The sequence below is a fragment of the Cariama cristata genome, unplaced genomic scaffold (assembly GCF_000690535.1).
Source record: "Cariama cristata isolate BGI_N322 unplaced genomic scaffold, ASM69053v1 scaffold37768, whole genome shotgun sequence".
In the NCBI taxonomy this organism is placed as follows: domain Eukaryota; kingdom Metazoa; phylum Chordata; class Aves; order Cariamiformes; family Cariamidae; genus Cariama; species Cariama cristata.
Window position 1 is genome coordinate 1 of NW_009633529.1, and position 17,753 is coordinate 17,753.

A 17,753-nucleotide genomic window follows, 5' to 3' on the forward strand; every position below is an offset into this window, starting at 1 on the left:
GCTGGCGCCGAGGCAGCGGCCGGGCCGGGCCGGGAGCGGCCTGGTGTCCGGCCTTGCTCTCCGCAGCCCGTGACTAACGCCTGCCGGCGCTCCCCCTCATGCACGGGCGAGTCTCGCACGCGTCGTACGTTGAGCTGAACTGTTGGGGGGAAGCTGTTCCGCTGGGGTGCCTGGGATGGGAAGCAGGCGGGTATGACCTTGCTGGGTGGGCTCGTAGGAAGGTGTCTGCCGACTTGGTAGCGTGCGCTGCCTCCATCAACCTTTGTGTGCTAATGGGAGTCGTGAAGACACTGATACCCGTATCGGAGCACAGCTCTACAGTGTGCTCTGAAGGCTAGTTTCAGTCAGCCTATTAGTATGGCTAGGGTTGCGTTAGCATAATGTGAAGATAGCATAATGTGTCTTCAGCTGCTTTCTTCCATTTGACTTTTTTTCAGTCGTTCTCAGTAAATGTTTCCCGCACATGGTTCTCTCAGATTTTTGCTTATCCTGATTGTTTATCCTGGTTGCTGAAAGCTGTATCAAATAATCTGCTTTCTCTTAAGGTATGCGCTAAGAAGTACAACTTCCAAGCCTAACAGCAGCAGACTGCTGAACTTGGGCCTACTTATCTGATGATCTGCCTGGAGCAGATGAAGAAAGGGTGTGGGAATCCTCCTACCTGAAGCTTTTCCATTGTTGAACAAGATAAAGAGTGGCTTGCTTAAATGGATTATTTGGCTTTATCAGTATCCTGTTCTGTGGATGCATGTGACAAAACATTCGAAGAGACAAGCTGGAATTTGGAAGCTGTTGTAGGGAGACTGAAATGGGGAACCAGGGTACCTTTTGGTTTTGCAGGGAGCATGACTGACTTGAGTCCAGTGCACCTAGAATGAGAACACTGGTGTCTTCAACCTTAGGTTGAACAGACCTTCAGGGTTTTTTTTTTGAGGCTATCTCCTTAATATTACTGAGTATTTTTATGAATGTGTTTATTTAAATGTCAGTGGAATGAGTTACTGGATAGGAAAAGGACTTTCATTCTCTTGCAGTTACACACAATTCTTGTTAGGCTGACTAGCTGTCAAGACGTAACCAAGCTCTTGTGTGGTTGAGGATGTTAGCACTCAGTGGGCTTCATGATAATCATGTGAAATGGGTCTGCCCTCATAAAAAGTAACTCCTCCTCTGCCTCGTTATGTTAGGTGAAAGTTGCTGGACTAACCTGAGAATGCCAGAAGCCTTTTCTTTCACACACAGTGGTTGCCGCTACCCCTGGGTTTGGATTTCTAAAAATGGAACTCTGAAATTGTTGAACAGCCTCAGTCTGTGACCACTGAGCTGATACCAATTGGTGTGTTCATGTAACTTTGGGCATTGAGGTTACTCTGCAGGTTTTTTTGTCCTCTGGAGTCCTGGATGATGATGGCACTTGACAAAGTGCTGCTTTGCTGTTCTGTCTGTATAGTACCAGCAGCACGTCTCCTTCAGGGAGTTATCTGTGAAACCATTCTGCAGATACATGGAGTAGTGCAGAATTGTTGTAGTAGTTGCATGTGTTTAGCCCATCTAAGTTGTCTCAAATGGTAAAAGTACTTCTAAGTAAAGCTGACATCTGTATCCAGCTTGCTTTGCTGGAATCTTGCAAGGTTTCAACCGTACATTAGGATCACACCCAGACATTTATCTGAGTAATTGTCATTCAAATAGACTTGCAAAACTGAGTGAAATAAGGAAGTCGTTATGCATAGTGACACAGCCTAGTTAGCTGGTTTGGAAGTAGCAAGTCACATTTCTGAAGCTTTTAATTAGGAAATCTAGTGACTTTACAAAAAACAGCGAGGGGACTTGCTCAAGTTTTTATTATTGGTTTTAAAAAAATAGTAGCACGAGCTTTAGTTATCAGCACAATATATCCTCTTACAGAAGAAGTAGTGCTGTCCATAGCATGAAGAGCTAACTTCTTGTTAGTTGCTTCCTTGACTGACTTTAATTCAGAGTATGCATTTGGAAATGAGTGCCAGTAAAGAATAACTGCTCTCTGCAGGCCAGTTAATGGTTTGGATGGATGTAGCTGTCAAGCATTAGGTTTCCTTAAAACTAAAATGAAAGGAATGACACAGCAAGATGCTAGTCCTGTAGAATAGCTCTAAAATCTGGATTGCATACCAGGAACTTGGTATGGCTTATAAGGTTGCATTCTGTCTAACAAAGGGCTGTTAGTAGTCTCTTGACAACAGTAAGTTTAATCTAATATAAATCTCTAATGTAATCTATGCCAATCAAATCAGGCGTATGTAACTAGAGGAAAAACTCAAGCCGATTACACAGGAGGCTTGATACAGTGCCTGACTGCCACTGAAGTGGAAGGGCCATGAGAGACAGTCCAGTTCTAGAATAATCTTTTTCTAGGTTGGTAGCTGGTTTGGACCATATTTATTCCTCTAGTGTAAACAAGCACTTAGTTTGTAATCAGACCAAACTTAGTTTGACTAGAAGGTTTAAAAACCAACCTTAGCAGTGAAATCTAGTTATAGCTGCATACAACAACTAATGCAGCTTCTGCTTTGCTAAGGCTCCGTATTAGTCACTGTCTCTAATTAGATATTAAGCATAAGTTTTCCATGTGCGTGAGTAAACTTGCTCACAAGGGAGGATGTAATTTCTTCCTGGTCCTAATTTCCATAATGTAGATGGCCTATGGCTCTTATTCAGAGAAACTGCATGTCATCCTGGTATCGCATCTTGAATTGTTAGCTTCTTATCTGAGGGCTTGAAATGCCCATTATTTACTGGAGTCTGCGGTATCTTCTGTCGCTTGCATCTCTGCAGCTAGTGTCTGTTAACAGGCTTTCATCAGACTTGCTGTCAAAGCTGCGAGTCCCAGCCATGCTGGTGTGGGGAGGTATGAGAGGCAACCAAGCTCCACAGCCATGTGATGCAACTGAAACGTGACTCAAGTAAACTGACTGCTTCCAGGCCGCAGGCAGTGCATGCTGGTGAATAATGGGACACTTGTTCAGTTTCAGAAAAGTACCTCATGGAAGAGTGGTGCGTCCTGTTGTGAAGTCTTATTTCGAGCCTGGTAGATCGATCCTTGATCTGGGCGTTTGGCACTGGACCACTGAAGCTCTATAGCCTGGTCCTCAGCAGGCTGGAGAGGAGAACTGCAGGGGTGGGAGGGAGTCAGACTTTCCTGGTACAGTTGTCAGGTTTAAGAGCTAAACACAACCTGTTCTGCTTGTGGTGATAGAATAAATAAGATCTCTGTTTTAGGATTTGTGCCAAAGCCTGAATTAGTGTGGTTTGTTTTTTAACTTTGGAATATCTGACAAGCCTTTGAATGAGGCCTTGGTTTCTAGAGAGGCAATTCTTGAAATTTTGAATCTTCTCAACAAAAGATTCCTCTGGCCGATTGGGAGCCATGACTTCCTTCTGTCCTCGTGACTGTGATAGGTAACTTTGACTTAAAGAAGCCACACCGGAGAAGTGTGGAAAAAGATTGCTTTAAAGAGCTTTGTTGCTGCTTTAGTGCCTTCTGAAACACCTAGGTAGGTCATAAATAGCGTGTGTTGTCACTTCATACACATAGTAGTTAAGTGAGAAGGTGGATACGTTTTTAAGTGAAGTGTTTCTTAATCACAGAAGTCTCTTGAAATGGATTGCCTCACTTCATTAGGTAATAAAGCCAATATGAGTGGCTCATACTCCAGTTAATACTCTTTCTTTGAGGTCCTGCTTGCTGTACCCTAGATGGTCCGAAACAGGTGACTGAAATCAGAATTTACTTTTTCCATTGTGGTCTTAAGTTCCTGTATAGCACTCTTTAAGCAATGGAAGAGCTTTAAGCGATAACACCTGGAGAAAGATGCTTTCATGACTATCAGAGGTGTGAAATGTCCTAAGCTCTTACATGATTGACTTATAGATAGAAATATGCCTTTTTAGGTCTTACTTCACTGCTGTGTGGTATTTACATGATAAGCAGTCTGTGTTCTCTTAGGTATTCCACTGAAGTCAGGGTTGGGGAAATAGAAATGCATTTTCTTGTCATACGCTGCTATTTTGCTTTCTGCAGCAATCATTCATAGAATGCTGTTGTAAAGCCTTTCAAGGGACTGTTAAGACCACAAGACTGAAGCTTCTAAACTAGAGTTCAGGCTTCTGAATGTGGTCACAAGAAGTAGCTGAAACACTGAAGTATTTCAAGAAGGAAGCTAGACTACAGAGAGTTGATTTGTCCATATTGATGCAGTTCTTGGTTGAGGCTACGAATGTTGCAGAGGGGGCTTAGTGTAGGGGTAACTTTATATAATGCTAAAATGACTCTGTTTTATTTTTTTCTTTAAAGAAGAGATTTCTGAGAGATGTGGTATTTTTCTTCTTGTGGAAAGAAAGAAATTTAGGGATGAACAGTGGGGCTTAAGGTAGTATGCTGGTTCGGGTGGATTGGGAGTGTCCTGGCTGGAATCCATGCTCCGGTGATGTTGTCTCCTAGTCAGCTAAGCTTGTTTGTGATCTCTTCTAGATGGATGAAAAGTATCATGAGTAAAGATAAATCTTTGTGTAGTAACAAAGCCTATATGAAGAAATTTATCCTATAACAGTAATGAATCATGTTAGCTTTGAGATGCAAGGTAAAGGCTGCCCTGAATTTTTCTATTGATTTAAAGAATCTCCTTGTGCAGGCTGTGAAATCAAAATCTGGTAGCTGTGAGTTGGTGGTTGAGGACCGTGTGGATGGACCGTTGTAGGCAGCGTGCTTTCCAGTGCCAGCAGGAGAGAGCTACCGCTCTAGCTGGAAAGAAAGAAGAGGAAGCACTGGTTCTGCTGCTGCAGTTTGAGTTCTGCCTTTAATGGTTCCTTTAATGTGTTGAAATTAATTTTTAAGGAAGATACAGGAAGTAGGAATTCCAGTCTTGCGCTCAATTACTTGAACAAGCTACTTAGGGCTTGGTGCTGACAGTCAGGTAAGCGTAACTCCCTGGAAGTTGGCAGTCTGCTGGCTGTAGCTTATGGCTATGGAGAGGCAGATGAAGTAGCCAGAGTGTGGTGTGGTTTGTTTTGGTTTTTTTTTTTTTTTGACTAAATACAACTGGAAATGGTAGGTTTAGTAAGCAGCTTGTTTTAATATTAACAAAGTATTAAAAAAGGCTAAACTTGCATCCTTTTTACACTTCTGGAATGTTGGTGATGGTAAGTCAAATGCTTGTCCGAAGTTTTCTGACCCTACCCTGTAGGAAGTGAACTGTACCTGTAAGTGGCATGCTGCTGTCTCGTTCCTGAGGCCAGACTTCGGCAGGTGCTGGCTGGCAAAGCTGCCCCTGGCCTCTTGGTGGGCTGAGGGAGAGGACGCAGATCCAGAGAGGCAGCCCGCCAGTTACAGGTGAAAAGCAGTGCTTGTGAATGTGGCTGTGCTCCGGCGTGTACGGTGGTGTTTCAGAGCACACACCAAAGCTAGCGTTAGCTGGTGTGTAACAAGTGGGCCAGACTTGGGTCTGGTAGTGAGATGGAGAGTGCAGTTCATAAATGCTACAATCTGGGCAAGAGTTAGCGCTAATACCAGGTGCAAGGCGAGCTGAACCCAAACTGATTCATGCAGGTAGGTGTTGGCCCTGTACTGGAATACAGTGCAGGGACTTAGTTCAGTCTGGAAGCAGTTTTGCTGCTCTGAATAATCCTTATCCAACACAAGTACTCAGGCAGGTAAATGGGTTCATGTTGCACTAAGATCACATGCTTGGGTTTTTTAGGAGCTTGGAGTATTGAAAAGGGAGCATCTCTTAAACCGGGAGGCCTAAAGACTAGTCCTGCAGGTTCTTTCTGCATGTGGTCTCTGAAATCTGGTCTGTTTAGTCTCTTTCTTATCTTTCACATAGGGGCTGGAGTTAACTTTGGTTTGTGACCTTCAGCAAACAGTTTGTTTTAATGCTGTATGGTCTGTATGACCTCAGAGCTAATGGCTTAATTCATAATCACTTCTAGTACACAAGGCTGATCTTCCCAGGAGGCCTGGATGAAGTACAGCACCTGCCTATTGGAATATTCACAAGTGCTGAAAACAGATGCTATTGCTAGATTTGTAAGCAGCTACTCTTGCTGTCCTTGATGAGTGTTTGAGGAATGCTACTGTGTATGACAACAGCCAAGCACTTTCAGATCGGGAATTGAAAATATTTCTGTGCTTATCAAACTTGATTTAAAGCTGATGCCTATTTTAGAAGGAGAAAGCATTGTATTGTGAATACACAGTAACAGGGCTGAGTAATCTGCTCTAGGGGGGACAGAAGGAAGTCTTATTCAAACAGAAGTGCCTACTAATAAAAGCATATTCTTCTTGTTCTGCTGTGTGAGTAACTTTTACATATGAATACTTTAAGATGCAGCTGAGTTCCTGGCTTTTTTCTCTGTAGATATAGTAAACAAAAGCCCTCTAAATTCTGGGTTTAGAGAACTGTTTCTGGGCCAAGATGGGTGGATACTATAGCAGAACCTATCAAAGGAGATCATTGCCTGCTAGCAAAATCCATTACGATTGTTTTAACCATTTTTTGACCTGTCTTAAAAGATAACGTGACTGCCAATAGCTTTCTTTAGGTACACTAGCTGTTAAGAGGAACATTGCACTTAGGTCAGAGTAAAGTCTTTCAAATGAAGATCTGAGTTGATCAGTATCCCCAAAACCTGCAGTCAGGTGTGTCTCTCAAAGCTGTAAGGTGCCCACCTCTGCTCACCTCAGAATCCACAGCTTCCAAACTGCCTACAGAGAGAAAGGGCGTGCTTGTGTTTTGGAGGCAGCTCAGTGAAGGCACTTGCTACCCTTTCCTTCTGTTTCTGACAGTTCAGAAAGTATGTCAGATAGTGCTGGTTTGTCTCGCCTACAAAGCAGGGTACAGAAAGCTGAAACTCAAGTTGTAACTGAGCAACTCTGTAGTATAGTTTTTAAGCAAGTCAGAACAAGTTTTTGTGCTACCTGAATGTGCAGCGTGGGTAGAGAGTACTTGGAAAGTAGTATAAGGTGCAGCAACTTTTCTGAAGATTCTGTAAAAGCTTCCTTGTGGTGGATCACAGTAATTTCTTCAACATTACACTAAACACGTGGCAAATGAGGTGCTGCTCCAATCTGAAGGAATCTGTATCCTAAAAGAGTGATGAGAGAGCATAAACTATTGATAGGAACAGCTCTCAAGTGAAGAATCTGGAAGTAGTGAGCGGGAATAGCTGACAGCATACAGGGTAATACGAAGTAGCACAAAGAGATGAAGGGAGTGCTTGGGAGGTGTTTGGTTAGAAGATGTGGGTGTAGGGTGTGACTGTAGAGGCAGGGATGCAGTGATTCTTGAGCAACCATGGCAAGCTGACCCTTCAAAGGCAAGATTGGCAGTGCATGCTTTATGGACTGAACTAAACCGTATCAGGCATGGAAAGCACAGTTAACCATCTGCTGCTGAGCTACACGTGATCAAAGTGGCTGAAACGGACAACTCATACACTGGGCTTTCAGGGCAGGAGTGGGAAGCTAATGAACAGGCATTCAGGTTGTGCACCTACCTTGCTAAGTTAGCAGAAAGGTTAGAATAGTTTCTGAAACAGTGCTGTGTGAGATTGATATGTGCTCTTCTGTGTAGCTTAAACAGTTGAAACTTCTATCAAATGAGAATGCAGAACGCCTGCCTAATGAGGTTTAAGCAGTTAATTTTTCAGGTCATCACTGTTTTTACTGTTGTGTTCCTTGGATTCAAGGATTTACACTTTTTTTTTTCACTCCTTTTAAAAGATTTAGTCTGTATAGCCATGCGTCTGAAATGCAGATCTTAAATGTGAAAAATCACCACCTGTTCAGGGGACTGCTGGCTTCAAATCCAAGCTCTGGATGTATTTCTGTTTTGGAGGTCAACAGTAAGATCAGTGTGCCATTTAACTGAAGGACTTGGCCAAATAAGCCCAAATGAAACTACTATCACCTGTATGTTTTCAGTTGACTTCTAATGTTTATCAGCATTGTACTGGAGTCTGTATTGTGTGAAGTTTGCAGCTTTGGTTTGCTAGTGGAAGATCACAGTTTTTTTGGGGGGAATGAAGTAGGGGGAACAAGCTGAAGAAAGTGTGAGCTTCTAGGCACAGAAGTGAATGACAAAGCATTGATATCACAAGCTGATCATCTTCTGGTTGCAAACTCTGAACAGCATGTACTCAAAGCATGTCCAGTCAGACTTAGTTACTACTTCCACCTTGTGAGCAGTTGGGCCCTAACTCTACAGAGTGGTGTGATGAGTACTGTGGGCTTTTTAGCTTGGGCTAGCTTCTCTGTGCAACAGAGGAGAGAAGCAGACTTTCTGCTGCTATGATATCGAACCCTAATTAAACAACTGAATGCATTTGAGTCGGCCTTTTTCCAAATCTGGTTGACTGTCTGGTTCTATTACACATAATGGGTGTAGTGAGGTACATATTGACCACTGTGGCTGAGATTCACCTTCTGCCAAATCACCAAGGGAGCATGGGAGAAATCTGTCTTAATGTTGATAACACTTGTTATGGCTCCTGGGTTAGCTACAGGAGATAGCTGTGAACTTGGCTTTCGAGCTGTTACAGATAAAAGCATAACAGATAGCACAACATCTGCCACTAGAGAACCTCTCTAATACAACACTGTTTTGCAACAGTTATGTCAGAGCTTAAAGTGATGCTGACCTTCTGGTGGAAATGGGCTGAAATCCTCTCCAATTGCATTTTGATTGCCTCTTCCACTGAACAAGTTGGACACTGTATAGCCTAGCAGGAAGCAGACCTGTCAGGTCTTTCTACTTTCCAGCCTTTTAATATTCCTCAGGGAGTTAACCCATACCTGTGGGTTGGAGGCTTACTCCACAAGAGTGATTTATTGCTGTAAATGTTGTCCATAGAGTAGCTTGCATCAGAGGAAAATCTTCTGGATATTTCTAGCTTCCAGGTAACTAGGAGATCCTGACATACAGAATTTGGCTCCAGAAGAAGTAGATTAATGTCTCTCTTCACATATTTGCCTTGCCTGTCCTTCTGTTAAGCTATGCAAAGCACTTCTCCCTGAGTAACTTTGCTCCCCTGACTACCTCAAGGCTTGAAAAACTATTTAAGTCCTTGTAAGAAATGACTTGACTGACTCAATACACATGAATATACTTTCTATGACTTCTTGGCTATAAAGCATTCAGTTAGAAGGCAAATAGTTAGAAAAAGCTTATGATATTTTATTGTGTAAACTAACTACATCGGATAAGCGCTAAATTTAAACTTTCTTTTTTTCCAGTCAGGTCAATTCAGTGAAGATATGATTCCTACTGTGGGCTTCAACATGAGAAAAGTTACAAAGGGTAATGTGACAATAAAGGTATGTTACCATTGTTGACTTGTTGCTTTTTAAACCCATGCAAGATGGTCTTCAGCTTCTAGTTTAAAATTTATGTATTTGCTCTATTTTGCTTCCACCGTTGGGACAAATATAGGAAGGGCTTAGCTAAATCTGTTAAATAGCTTAAGAATACACATATGTTTATTTATGATGTTTCTTAAAAGAGAATCTGTGTGTGATTTCAAGGTTCGTGGACTAGTTAAAGCAATGTTGTGATAATGCTATCTGGCTTTAATCTGAGTTAATTTTCACATGTTTAGGGCCCAGAGATCCTCCTCTTCTGCTCATTGATATTGCTTAAGGGAAGGCTTACATCAAAAGCAAAGTTTTAAGTCAATACATCTTATTTTATTTTCCTGTATACTGCAGTGTGTAAACTTAGTACACAGGTGTGTTCTGGCATCTGTTGTGAGATGCTCTAGTTTGCATCTTGTGCTGTTGGGCCTGCAAGCTTTGAGCAACTGTACAAGGGATTATTTCTGTTGTAACATGTGACAGGTCCTGCAGCTGGCCTAAGGAGAAAGGAAAAACTGTGTTTTTATTTCTTGTCTTATCTTTGTGTGACGTGTTTAAACATAGTGCGTGGCTAAATTGTCTTTTTCCCCTTGCCTTAAGATTTGGGATATAGGAGGGCAGCCACGATTCCGAAGCATGTGGGAGCGATATTGCAGAGGAGTTAATGCTATTGTGTAAGTGTCTCCTTCCTTCAGCTAGTACTTAACTTCAGATTTGCTTTTCTTCTGTGTGTAGCCTTTCTAACAGGGCATGCTTGGCTTGGTAGTACTTGTTTTATTTTGAAACTGTACTGCAACCATATTGACCTTTTTTACCCTTAAGTTCAGGGCTCAAGATGGGTTATTTTCTTATTGCTGTCTGATCTGGAGTACTAACTACTTCCTGTCTGAACTGGGTGGCAGTTCTGTCTAACTGAAAGAATTTTCCATCTCCTCTGATCTTAGAGAATTTTTTAAAAGAACCAAATTCTTTGCTCAGAACACCTAGCTTTGTTTAAAGCCTTGTTGAATGTGCTCAAAACTGACAGTGTAAAGGAAAGACTGCTGTTTCTGAAGTAGTTCAGTCTCACTGACCTAACCTTAAATTCTCTTTAAAGCTACATGGTAGATGCTGCAGATCGTGAAAAAATAGAAGCCTCTCGAAATGAGCTGCATAATCTTCTAGATAAGCCACAGTTACAAGGAATCCCTGTAAGTAATGTTGCCTTACATAGTAGTAAACTTGCTTGAGGAATGTGCATAACTGGCAACTCTGAAGTCTGGCTTGAACTCTTAAGTCAAGTGTAAGGTCTAACCTTCCTGGTTAGTATAAGCATGAACAATACCTGCCCCTAGTGCCTTAAATAAAATTGTTGACCTCAGTCAATCCTTCAGTGATCTTATTGTTCGGTGCCCACAAAAAAAAAAAGTAAAATTGGAACAGGAGTTTAGAGTATTCCACAGTATGAGTTTGTGCTGTCTTCTAGGGTCTACTATAGTACAGGTTAACTAGTGTACAGAAGTATAGGGTAAGTTTGGGGAATCTCATGTGAAAGTCTACTGGGATTGTTCTCAGTTTTATCAGCTGATGTATTCTCATGCGTGCTTTTTGCACATAGCAGTTTATTTTTACTCCCTTCTTTCCCTGTGACTAGGTGAATCTTCCTTCTTGGTCTGGTTTAATAGTGAATGTCTCATTCCTTTAGATTTAATAGCCTAGTGCAGACTGCTTGTCAGGCTCCCCTGAAGTTTGTTGTTTGTGTGGTGGTGTGGTTTTTTTTTTTTCTTTAAATAAAAAAAGCAAAGCTGCAACCTTTTCCTTCTACTCTGGATTTCAGGTTCTAGTACTTGGAAATAAGAGAGACCTTCCTAATGCTTTGGATGAGAAACAGCTAATTGAAAAGATGTAAGTCTAACCCTTCCTAAGACAGGCTACTTTAACACAATAATGAATTAATGTAGATAGGATTGTTAAGATCAAGAAGCTTGCATTTATAAGTAGAAAACCCAGCAACAGGAGGTAGCTGAAACATTGTACAGAAAAAAGTTATATGGACAAGATGAAGGGCAACAGTTTAGATTCTCAGGATAAGAGTCCTTGTTATAAGTGAAGTGTATGTTGAAATGTTCTCTCTTTCGTAGGAACCTTGCTGCTATTCAGGACAGAGAAATCTGCTGCTACTCAATTTCTTGCAAAGAGAAAGATAATATAGGTAACTATTAATCCAGAATGCTAAGCGTTATGAAGAGTTGTCAGAGGATCAATTGGGGGATTGTAACATCTTAAACACAAGTTTCCTGGCTTCAGGAAACTGGTAACAGATCAAAGAACAATGTGTAAGTGCACTGGTGAAATTCAGTGTAACTCCTGATGGCAGTGAGGAAGCTTGACTGGTATTAAAGTTGTAGGGGTTGTAGTTATCAAAATGTATGCCAGTCTTCTGTGAAATCTGCTGCCTTTAGTCACTTTGCAGCAAATAGCTGACTAGTCTCACTGTTAGCTTGGCCTAAATGATTTTATACTTCTACCAGGTACTCTCAACTCTGCCTCACTTCATGAGGCTAGCAAGTACTACTTCTTCCCTTGCCATCTTATCAAAACAGTTCATGTTGTGGCCTATGCTAGTCACTACTTCATGCAGCCAAACAGTAAATTTTTCTGGTGCTGACATCAATTGGAGTTGATGAATTTCTGGAGTTCAAAGGCAGAAACCATGGTACTGTGTCATACTAAGTACTTGACAGTAGTATTGTAAGTAAACTGAGTAACCTCAACTGAATGAAAACACTGTACTTAGCAACACTTGCCATCCTTCTCGTGATGCCTTCTTGTGGCTGCCGTGAGATTAACACTGGTTCACTGGCAGGCTAACATGAGTTTACTGATGAGGGAAACTTCAGGCTGGTGGTCACAGGAACAAGCTGTAGAGGATACCAGAACTGCTTTATATTACGGACTCACCTTCTTTCCAGGAAAAATGAACAGCCTATGGAACTCTGGCTTCTTATCCAAGAAGACCCTGTTACCTTGCTGTCAGTTACAGATTCAAGCATGGTGGACAGGAGAAGCAGATACTCCCTTCTATTGTATCTCCCACACCAGGCTAACAGCACAGCTGAACGTCCCTGATGCTATAGGGAAGGTGCTGCTGGAAGCATTGGGCTGGTACGATGCTAGTGCATTTCACTTCCTTAGGAGACCTTCAGGAGCTTGATGCCTTGTAGTGTAGGGCTAAGTAACTTTGCTCTCATCAGGTGAGGAGAGGCAGACTGGCTAAACAGAGCAATGTTGATCTGAAACTAATTGTGTGAGCCCTACCAAAGTATAAGATTAAGAGATGTCTTTTCCCTAGAGGTGTAGTTGACTGAGAAACCAGGATGTTTGGGGCAGTTCCTTTAAATGTTATTTAAAGGATGCTGGGCATTTATAAGACCAAAGCACAGACAGCAAGCATTCAAAAAAAAATAAAATCATTCTGTTGATCTGTCATAGACCATCCTCTAGAGAAGGGCTTGGATATTCCTGTCATGTATTTGAGGACACTGGCATACCAAAGTGATGCCAGTTGTACAAATACAGGTAGACGCTTCAATATGGACCTTCTCTTCTCTCTCTCTTTAGATATCACGCTTCAGTGGCTTATTCAGCATTCAAAATCTAGAAGAAGCTGAAGTCTTCCTGGAATCTCCAGTACCAGTTGGCCATAATCTCAATTGTCCACTTCCCTCCATAATGAGATCCTACCCAAAAATCCTGTATCAAGAATCTGCCTTTTCACGGTTCATTTCTCATGTGCACTGCTGAAGACTTGTATTCCTATTCTGTCACAAAACAACTAGAGTTGTCATGATAAAGTCAGCACAAATATTTATTTTACAACCATCTATGGTGGGAGGGTTGTGGGGGGCTTTTTAAAAAAATATCTCTCTACCATGTTAACTACAATGGTACACTCTGTTCTGGTTTTTCAGGGCCAGGTTTTTATATGATTTTCAGCAAGTGTTTTATTTCTAGTGTTTAGTGGCTTGAAGATGCTGATGCTTGACAGCATTAAGATTCTGTAAGATGCCACATACAGTAGTTAGAAAACATTTAAGCGTGAGTTGTGGGATACTGATTTATCTCACAAATGCATGTGATGTGTGTATGTAAGCAGAGAAATGGAAACTGTTTGCAGAGGGGAGCACAAGGCATAGATCAGCATCACTAATCTACAGCTGGGATCTTATCCTGTCACTTGAAAAAGAAAACTCTCATGATGAATTAGGAAAGAGTCAACTGTTTAAAACCATTTTGTTGCTTCTGTTTAACATTTGTGTGGGGGATGGGAATGGACTGTTCTGTCAAGCTTTCAAAAATCGGAGTATTCCAGCATGAAAACAAATTGCTAGGAACATCAGACTTTCTTCAAACGCATTTTTCTATCTACAGATACTAGTGGTCTCTCTCTGAAACCAGAACACACATTCTGAGCAGCTGCATGACACTTAAATTACTGATGTTTTTGTATAGAGTCAGTTGTTGACCTTTAGCACAATACGTATGTGATTGTCTAGTGTCTCTCCTGCTCATGAAATGGCTGGGCACAGTATCACCTGGTGCTATGGAATATCTAGGCTATTGTGACAACTCTAGACCTGCCTGCTTTCTTGATGTAACCATGTGCAAAGTCTGTAAGTTGCAAGATGAAATGTTCTACTGTGTCAAAGCACAAGAGAGCCAACGAATTGATCCTGTTTCTTGATTAGCTCCTACAGTATAGGGAAGTATGTATAAACTAAAGATTGTAATGTTTTTGTAGCTTTACTTTCTCAATGACTTCAGTATATTTAAAGGGACAGACTTGTTAAGGCTGGTTTATTCATACAGTAATGTCAGTGTAGCTTACTAGTGTATGCAAATACATGGTACACCTGCTTGTGTTGCCTCACACTGTGTGTGATTCTTCACCTAAATGTAGTTTGCATTGTGTCGGAGTCTTTGGTTGGGAACACTGTTTAGTCCATATCAGTCACCACAAGCCAGTTTTATTTTAGACTGCCATGGCCTTACTGTTCTGTACCAACTATCGCACTGTTGCACAGACACTACATGCTGCCTGCGTTCAGTCTGAACTTGCATTTTAACTTTTTGTCCCCTTTCAGTTCTCTGAAGCATGATTTCAATGAATTCATACTCTGGTGCTGTAGAGGAGAGGGTATATTAACTTGCTACTGTAGTCCCTAGTTCACCAGGAACTGCTACAGTTACTTTTATTTAGCAAACTTGCTTGTGCCTAAAATAAGGAAACTAAATTAGAATGTGTGAATCTTTGTGGGGGACCAGGTCACTGTTTAGTTAACTGGCCTATAGCTAAACTTGATGTGTTTGGTGTTTATATAATTCACTGCTTTCAGCGTTTATGGCATCCAAACACTACCGATTGTTAACCTGTGCATTACTCTCTGCATGTGAACAACTTAAACAATTACTGAACTTTGTAAATACGTGAATTTTTTTATTTAGGTGGATGCGTATGTTGGTTTACTGCTCTTCAGCTTTATTCAATAAACTTATGTTTTGAGGGTTGTATTGACACTTAACTGACTGACTTGAGTTGATGTGGCTTAACTCATGGAAATACATCACGGGATGTCTGTCTCCTCTCCCACAAGACTACAGTGGGGGAAGAAGGCTCAGTAAATACCTGAGCTTCTTTGTGTTCTGTGGTTCAACTATTCGAGTGAAATGCTTATAAAACTACCTTTCAGGCTTGGGGCTTTCTCAGCTTACATGAGCAAGCTTAGCTAGTCAGTCTCAGCAGGCTACAGTGCTTTTTTTATGTTTATGAAAAGCACTGGTCAGCTGAAGGATCTTAAGTAGGGCCAGCCTTCTGGAGCTCTGTTTTCAGGAGAAAAATGCGTATGTCTGCAAGCTTGTTTCTTGTTGTCAAGCCTAGAGTAAAACCTTTGCTTTTCTAGCACAAGTGTCAGATCTAGCAGTGCCTGATCATTCACTGCCAATTAAAGCATGAAGATTCTTAGCTCATTGGAAAGTGAGGCTTTTGTTGACTGAGGTCTTGAACAAAATCTTTGTGATTTTAACGTGAAGTTACACTGGCCGTTCTTCCCAAATTATTTGTTGCATTGATTTCTCGAGTCACTGATTAACTTTTACGACCATGTGTCAACATCTTCCAAGTGATGGTAACAAATTGGACGTCTTCTATTCACAGCTTGCCTCCATGTAAGCTTTCAAACTTACTGAGCTGTAACAGGTTAGTTTTTAGGCCGGAGTACTGGTCAGTTAGCATCGTTCACGTGTAATGTGGCTGGTGGGAAGGACTAATGAACTGTTGAGTTCATTAAAAAGACCACGTGCATATTTCTTCAGTTGATGGGGTTTCCTGCATGCAGAACAAGCTGCCTGGAGTTAACATTCAAAGCAAAATGCCTCTAGACACAAAATCTGAAAACAATGTTACTGCTGTAAGATTTGTTACCCTGATTGGTGTGATACCGGTACTAATCGCTTAAATCAGCTGTGGTGTGAACTTGACCGACAGCTGTTTGCTTAATGTGGTATTTAAGTAATAGTTTCTGCTTCTAAATGTAAATAGCAAGGAGAGCTACACTGACCATCTGTGTCATGTGTACTCTAAAAAGTCCATTTGTATTATTTCATGAAATTACTTCACCTAGGTTTTCACAACCATTCTTGTACAGTTCTTCCAGATCCCTTTAGTTAGTCACACGGCAGAAATGTAGACCTTGAAGAGACTATTTGAATCCAGTGCAGAGGATTACACTTTTTCTTTTTGAGGGCTTGATTAACTTTCCAACTACCTTCATTTTGAAACAGAAAGGAAGTGTAGGAAGTCTTTCCAGAGAAGTGAGGCTGTTCTTGCCACCTTTCAGCCTTGGACTGAAAAAAACTACTCACTCATCTGGCACAGTTAAATCCAAGGTTAAACCCTTTCTGTTCTAATAAAGGTGTGGAGCTTAAGATAGACATTACCAGTGTTGTCTGCTGAACTTGGATGCTATAGCTGTGTTCTGCTTCTAGAAACCTATTAGGCCAATCTAATCTCTCATGATGATTACTTGTCTCAGGCTTTTATAGTGAGCCTGGGCAGTAAAAAGAGACTGATTAAATTTCTCATTCTCTTAACAAAAGTTGCCTTTGGGGATACATTTTAGTAACATAAATTATTGTACTTAAACATCAATAGCTGTAGTCCTGAAACTCTGTTCTGATGTATCTGCAATAGGTCTTGACCATTAGCATGTTAAGAAAACTGGGCCTTGTGAAAAGGTAAATACTGAGCCAGAGACAACTCATGGTCATGAATATGCATGTAAGTTAGACACTAGTCATACATTTATGACCTCATGATGTGTTGGTATTGTATGGCATCCCGATGATAGCTGTCAACTCTAAATGCTTCTTGTTGGTTTTGTTCAGTACAAGCAATCACTCTTAATGATCACAGAGCAGTGTCTCTCTAGCCTAGACTGGGAAGAAATGTTTGTGCGTGCACCCACGGCACTAGGCCATGTGAAGGTTTTGCTTGGAGTGTTAATGTCCTGTCAACTTTAGTGTGGATGGTGGTTTCTTTAAGTGCAATTACAGTGCAGCATAATTCTCATCATCACCCCGAGTACAGCCGAGTGTCTTAGCAGTTGCACAGAGCAATTCTGTCCCACCACTTGGCAACACGAAAAATCCACAAATGTGGTGCTGTTTCATGATCTGTGGAAGTAATAACCTAGTTCCTTAGCGATTTGTGTTTTCTCTTTCCATCTTTATGGAAACAGGTTGGAAAGATGGTCCTTTTTGGATGCTGACATATAAAATAGCATAATCTTCACTTTCTGGTAGAAGAAAGGAGGCCAAAGAAAATGCCTTAAACCATCTCTCTGGTTAAATTAATATAGGAATGTTGTGCAGGGATCTATAATAACTTGAAGTATGACTCAGCTGGATTATCAAGCTTTCAACTTTTCTAAGGTTTAATTTTATAGTTACTGTGGCTGTGCAATGGCATGTTGTGATTTGCTTTGTGCGTGTTTACTGAATGTGAAAGAAACGCGCTTCCTCCCCGTAGCATGCCCCAGCACTGCTCCCTGCTGTCTTGCTTTTGCACTGACCCTGACTGGAGAGAGCTGTCGGAGTTCTAAATAGCGGGGTGTAAATCAGGTTATTTAAGCTATCTTGCTAAGAGCGGTGCATTGCTGAGCACACAAAATGTGCAAAGCAATGAATCATGTTAAAGGAGAAGTAGTGTGTGAATGCCTGAGACTGGTATGAGCTTCAGGACCTTTATTCTGTTGCTTTAGGACTACAGAAGCTCAATGTTAAAGTATGCCTTGGTGAAACATTGGGGTTTTCTTTTACATGTCGCTTA

At 41.4% G+C, this 17,753-nt stretch overlaps 1 protein-coding gene across 1 annotated transcript; it reads left to right on the forward strand.

Moving 5' to 3' along the window:
- The first annotated feature begins 9,272 nt into the window (after nt 1-9,272).
- LOC104156074 (ADP-ribosylation factor-like protein 8B-A) lies at nt 9,273-14,947 on the forward strand. The gene is made up of 6 exons (XM_009706782.1): nt 9,273-9,352; nt 9,989-10,062; nt 10,485-10,578; nt 11,205-11,272; nt 11,509-11,579; nt 12,989-14,947. Exons 1-6 carry the CDS (start codon nt 9,293-9,295, stop codon nt 13,036-13,038), a joined length of 417 nt encoding a protein of 138 aa, XP_009705084.1. The 5' UTR covers nt 9,273-9,292; the 3' UTR covers nt 13,039-14,947.
- Nucleotides 14,948-17,753: the final 2,806 nt, after the last annotated feature.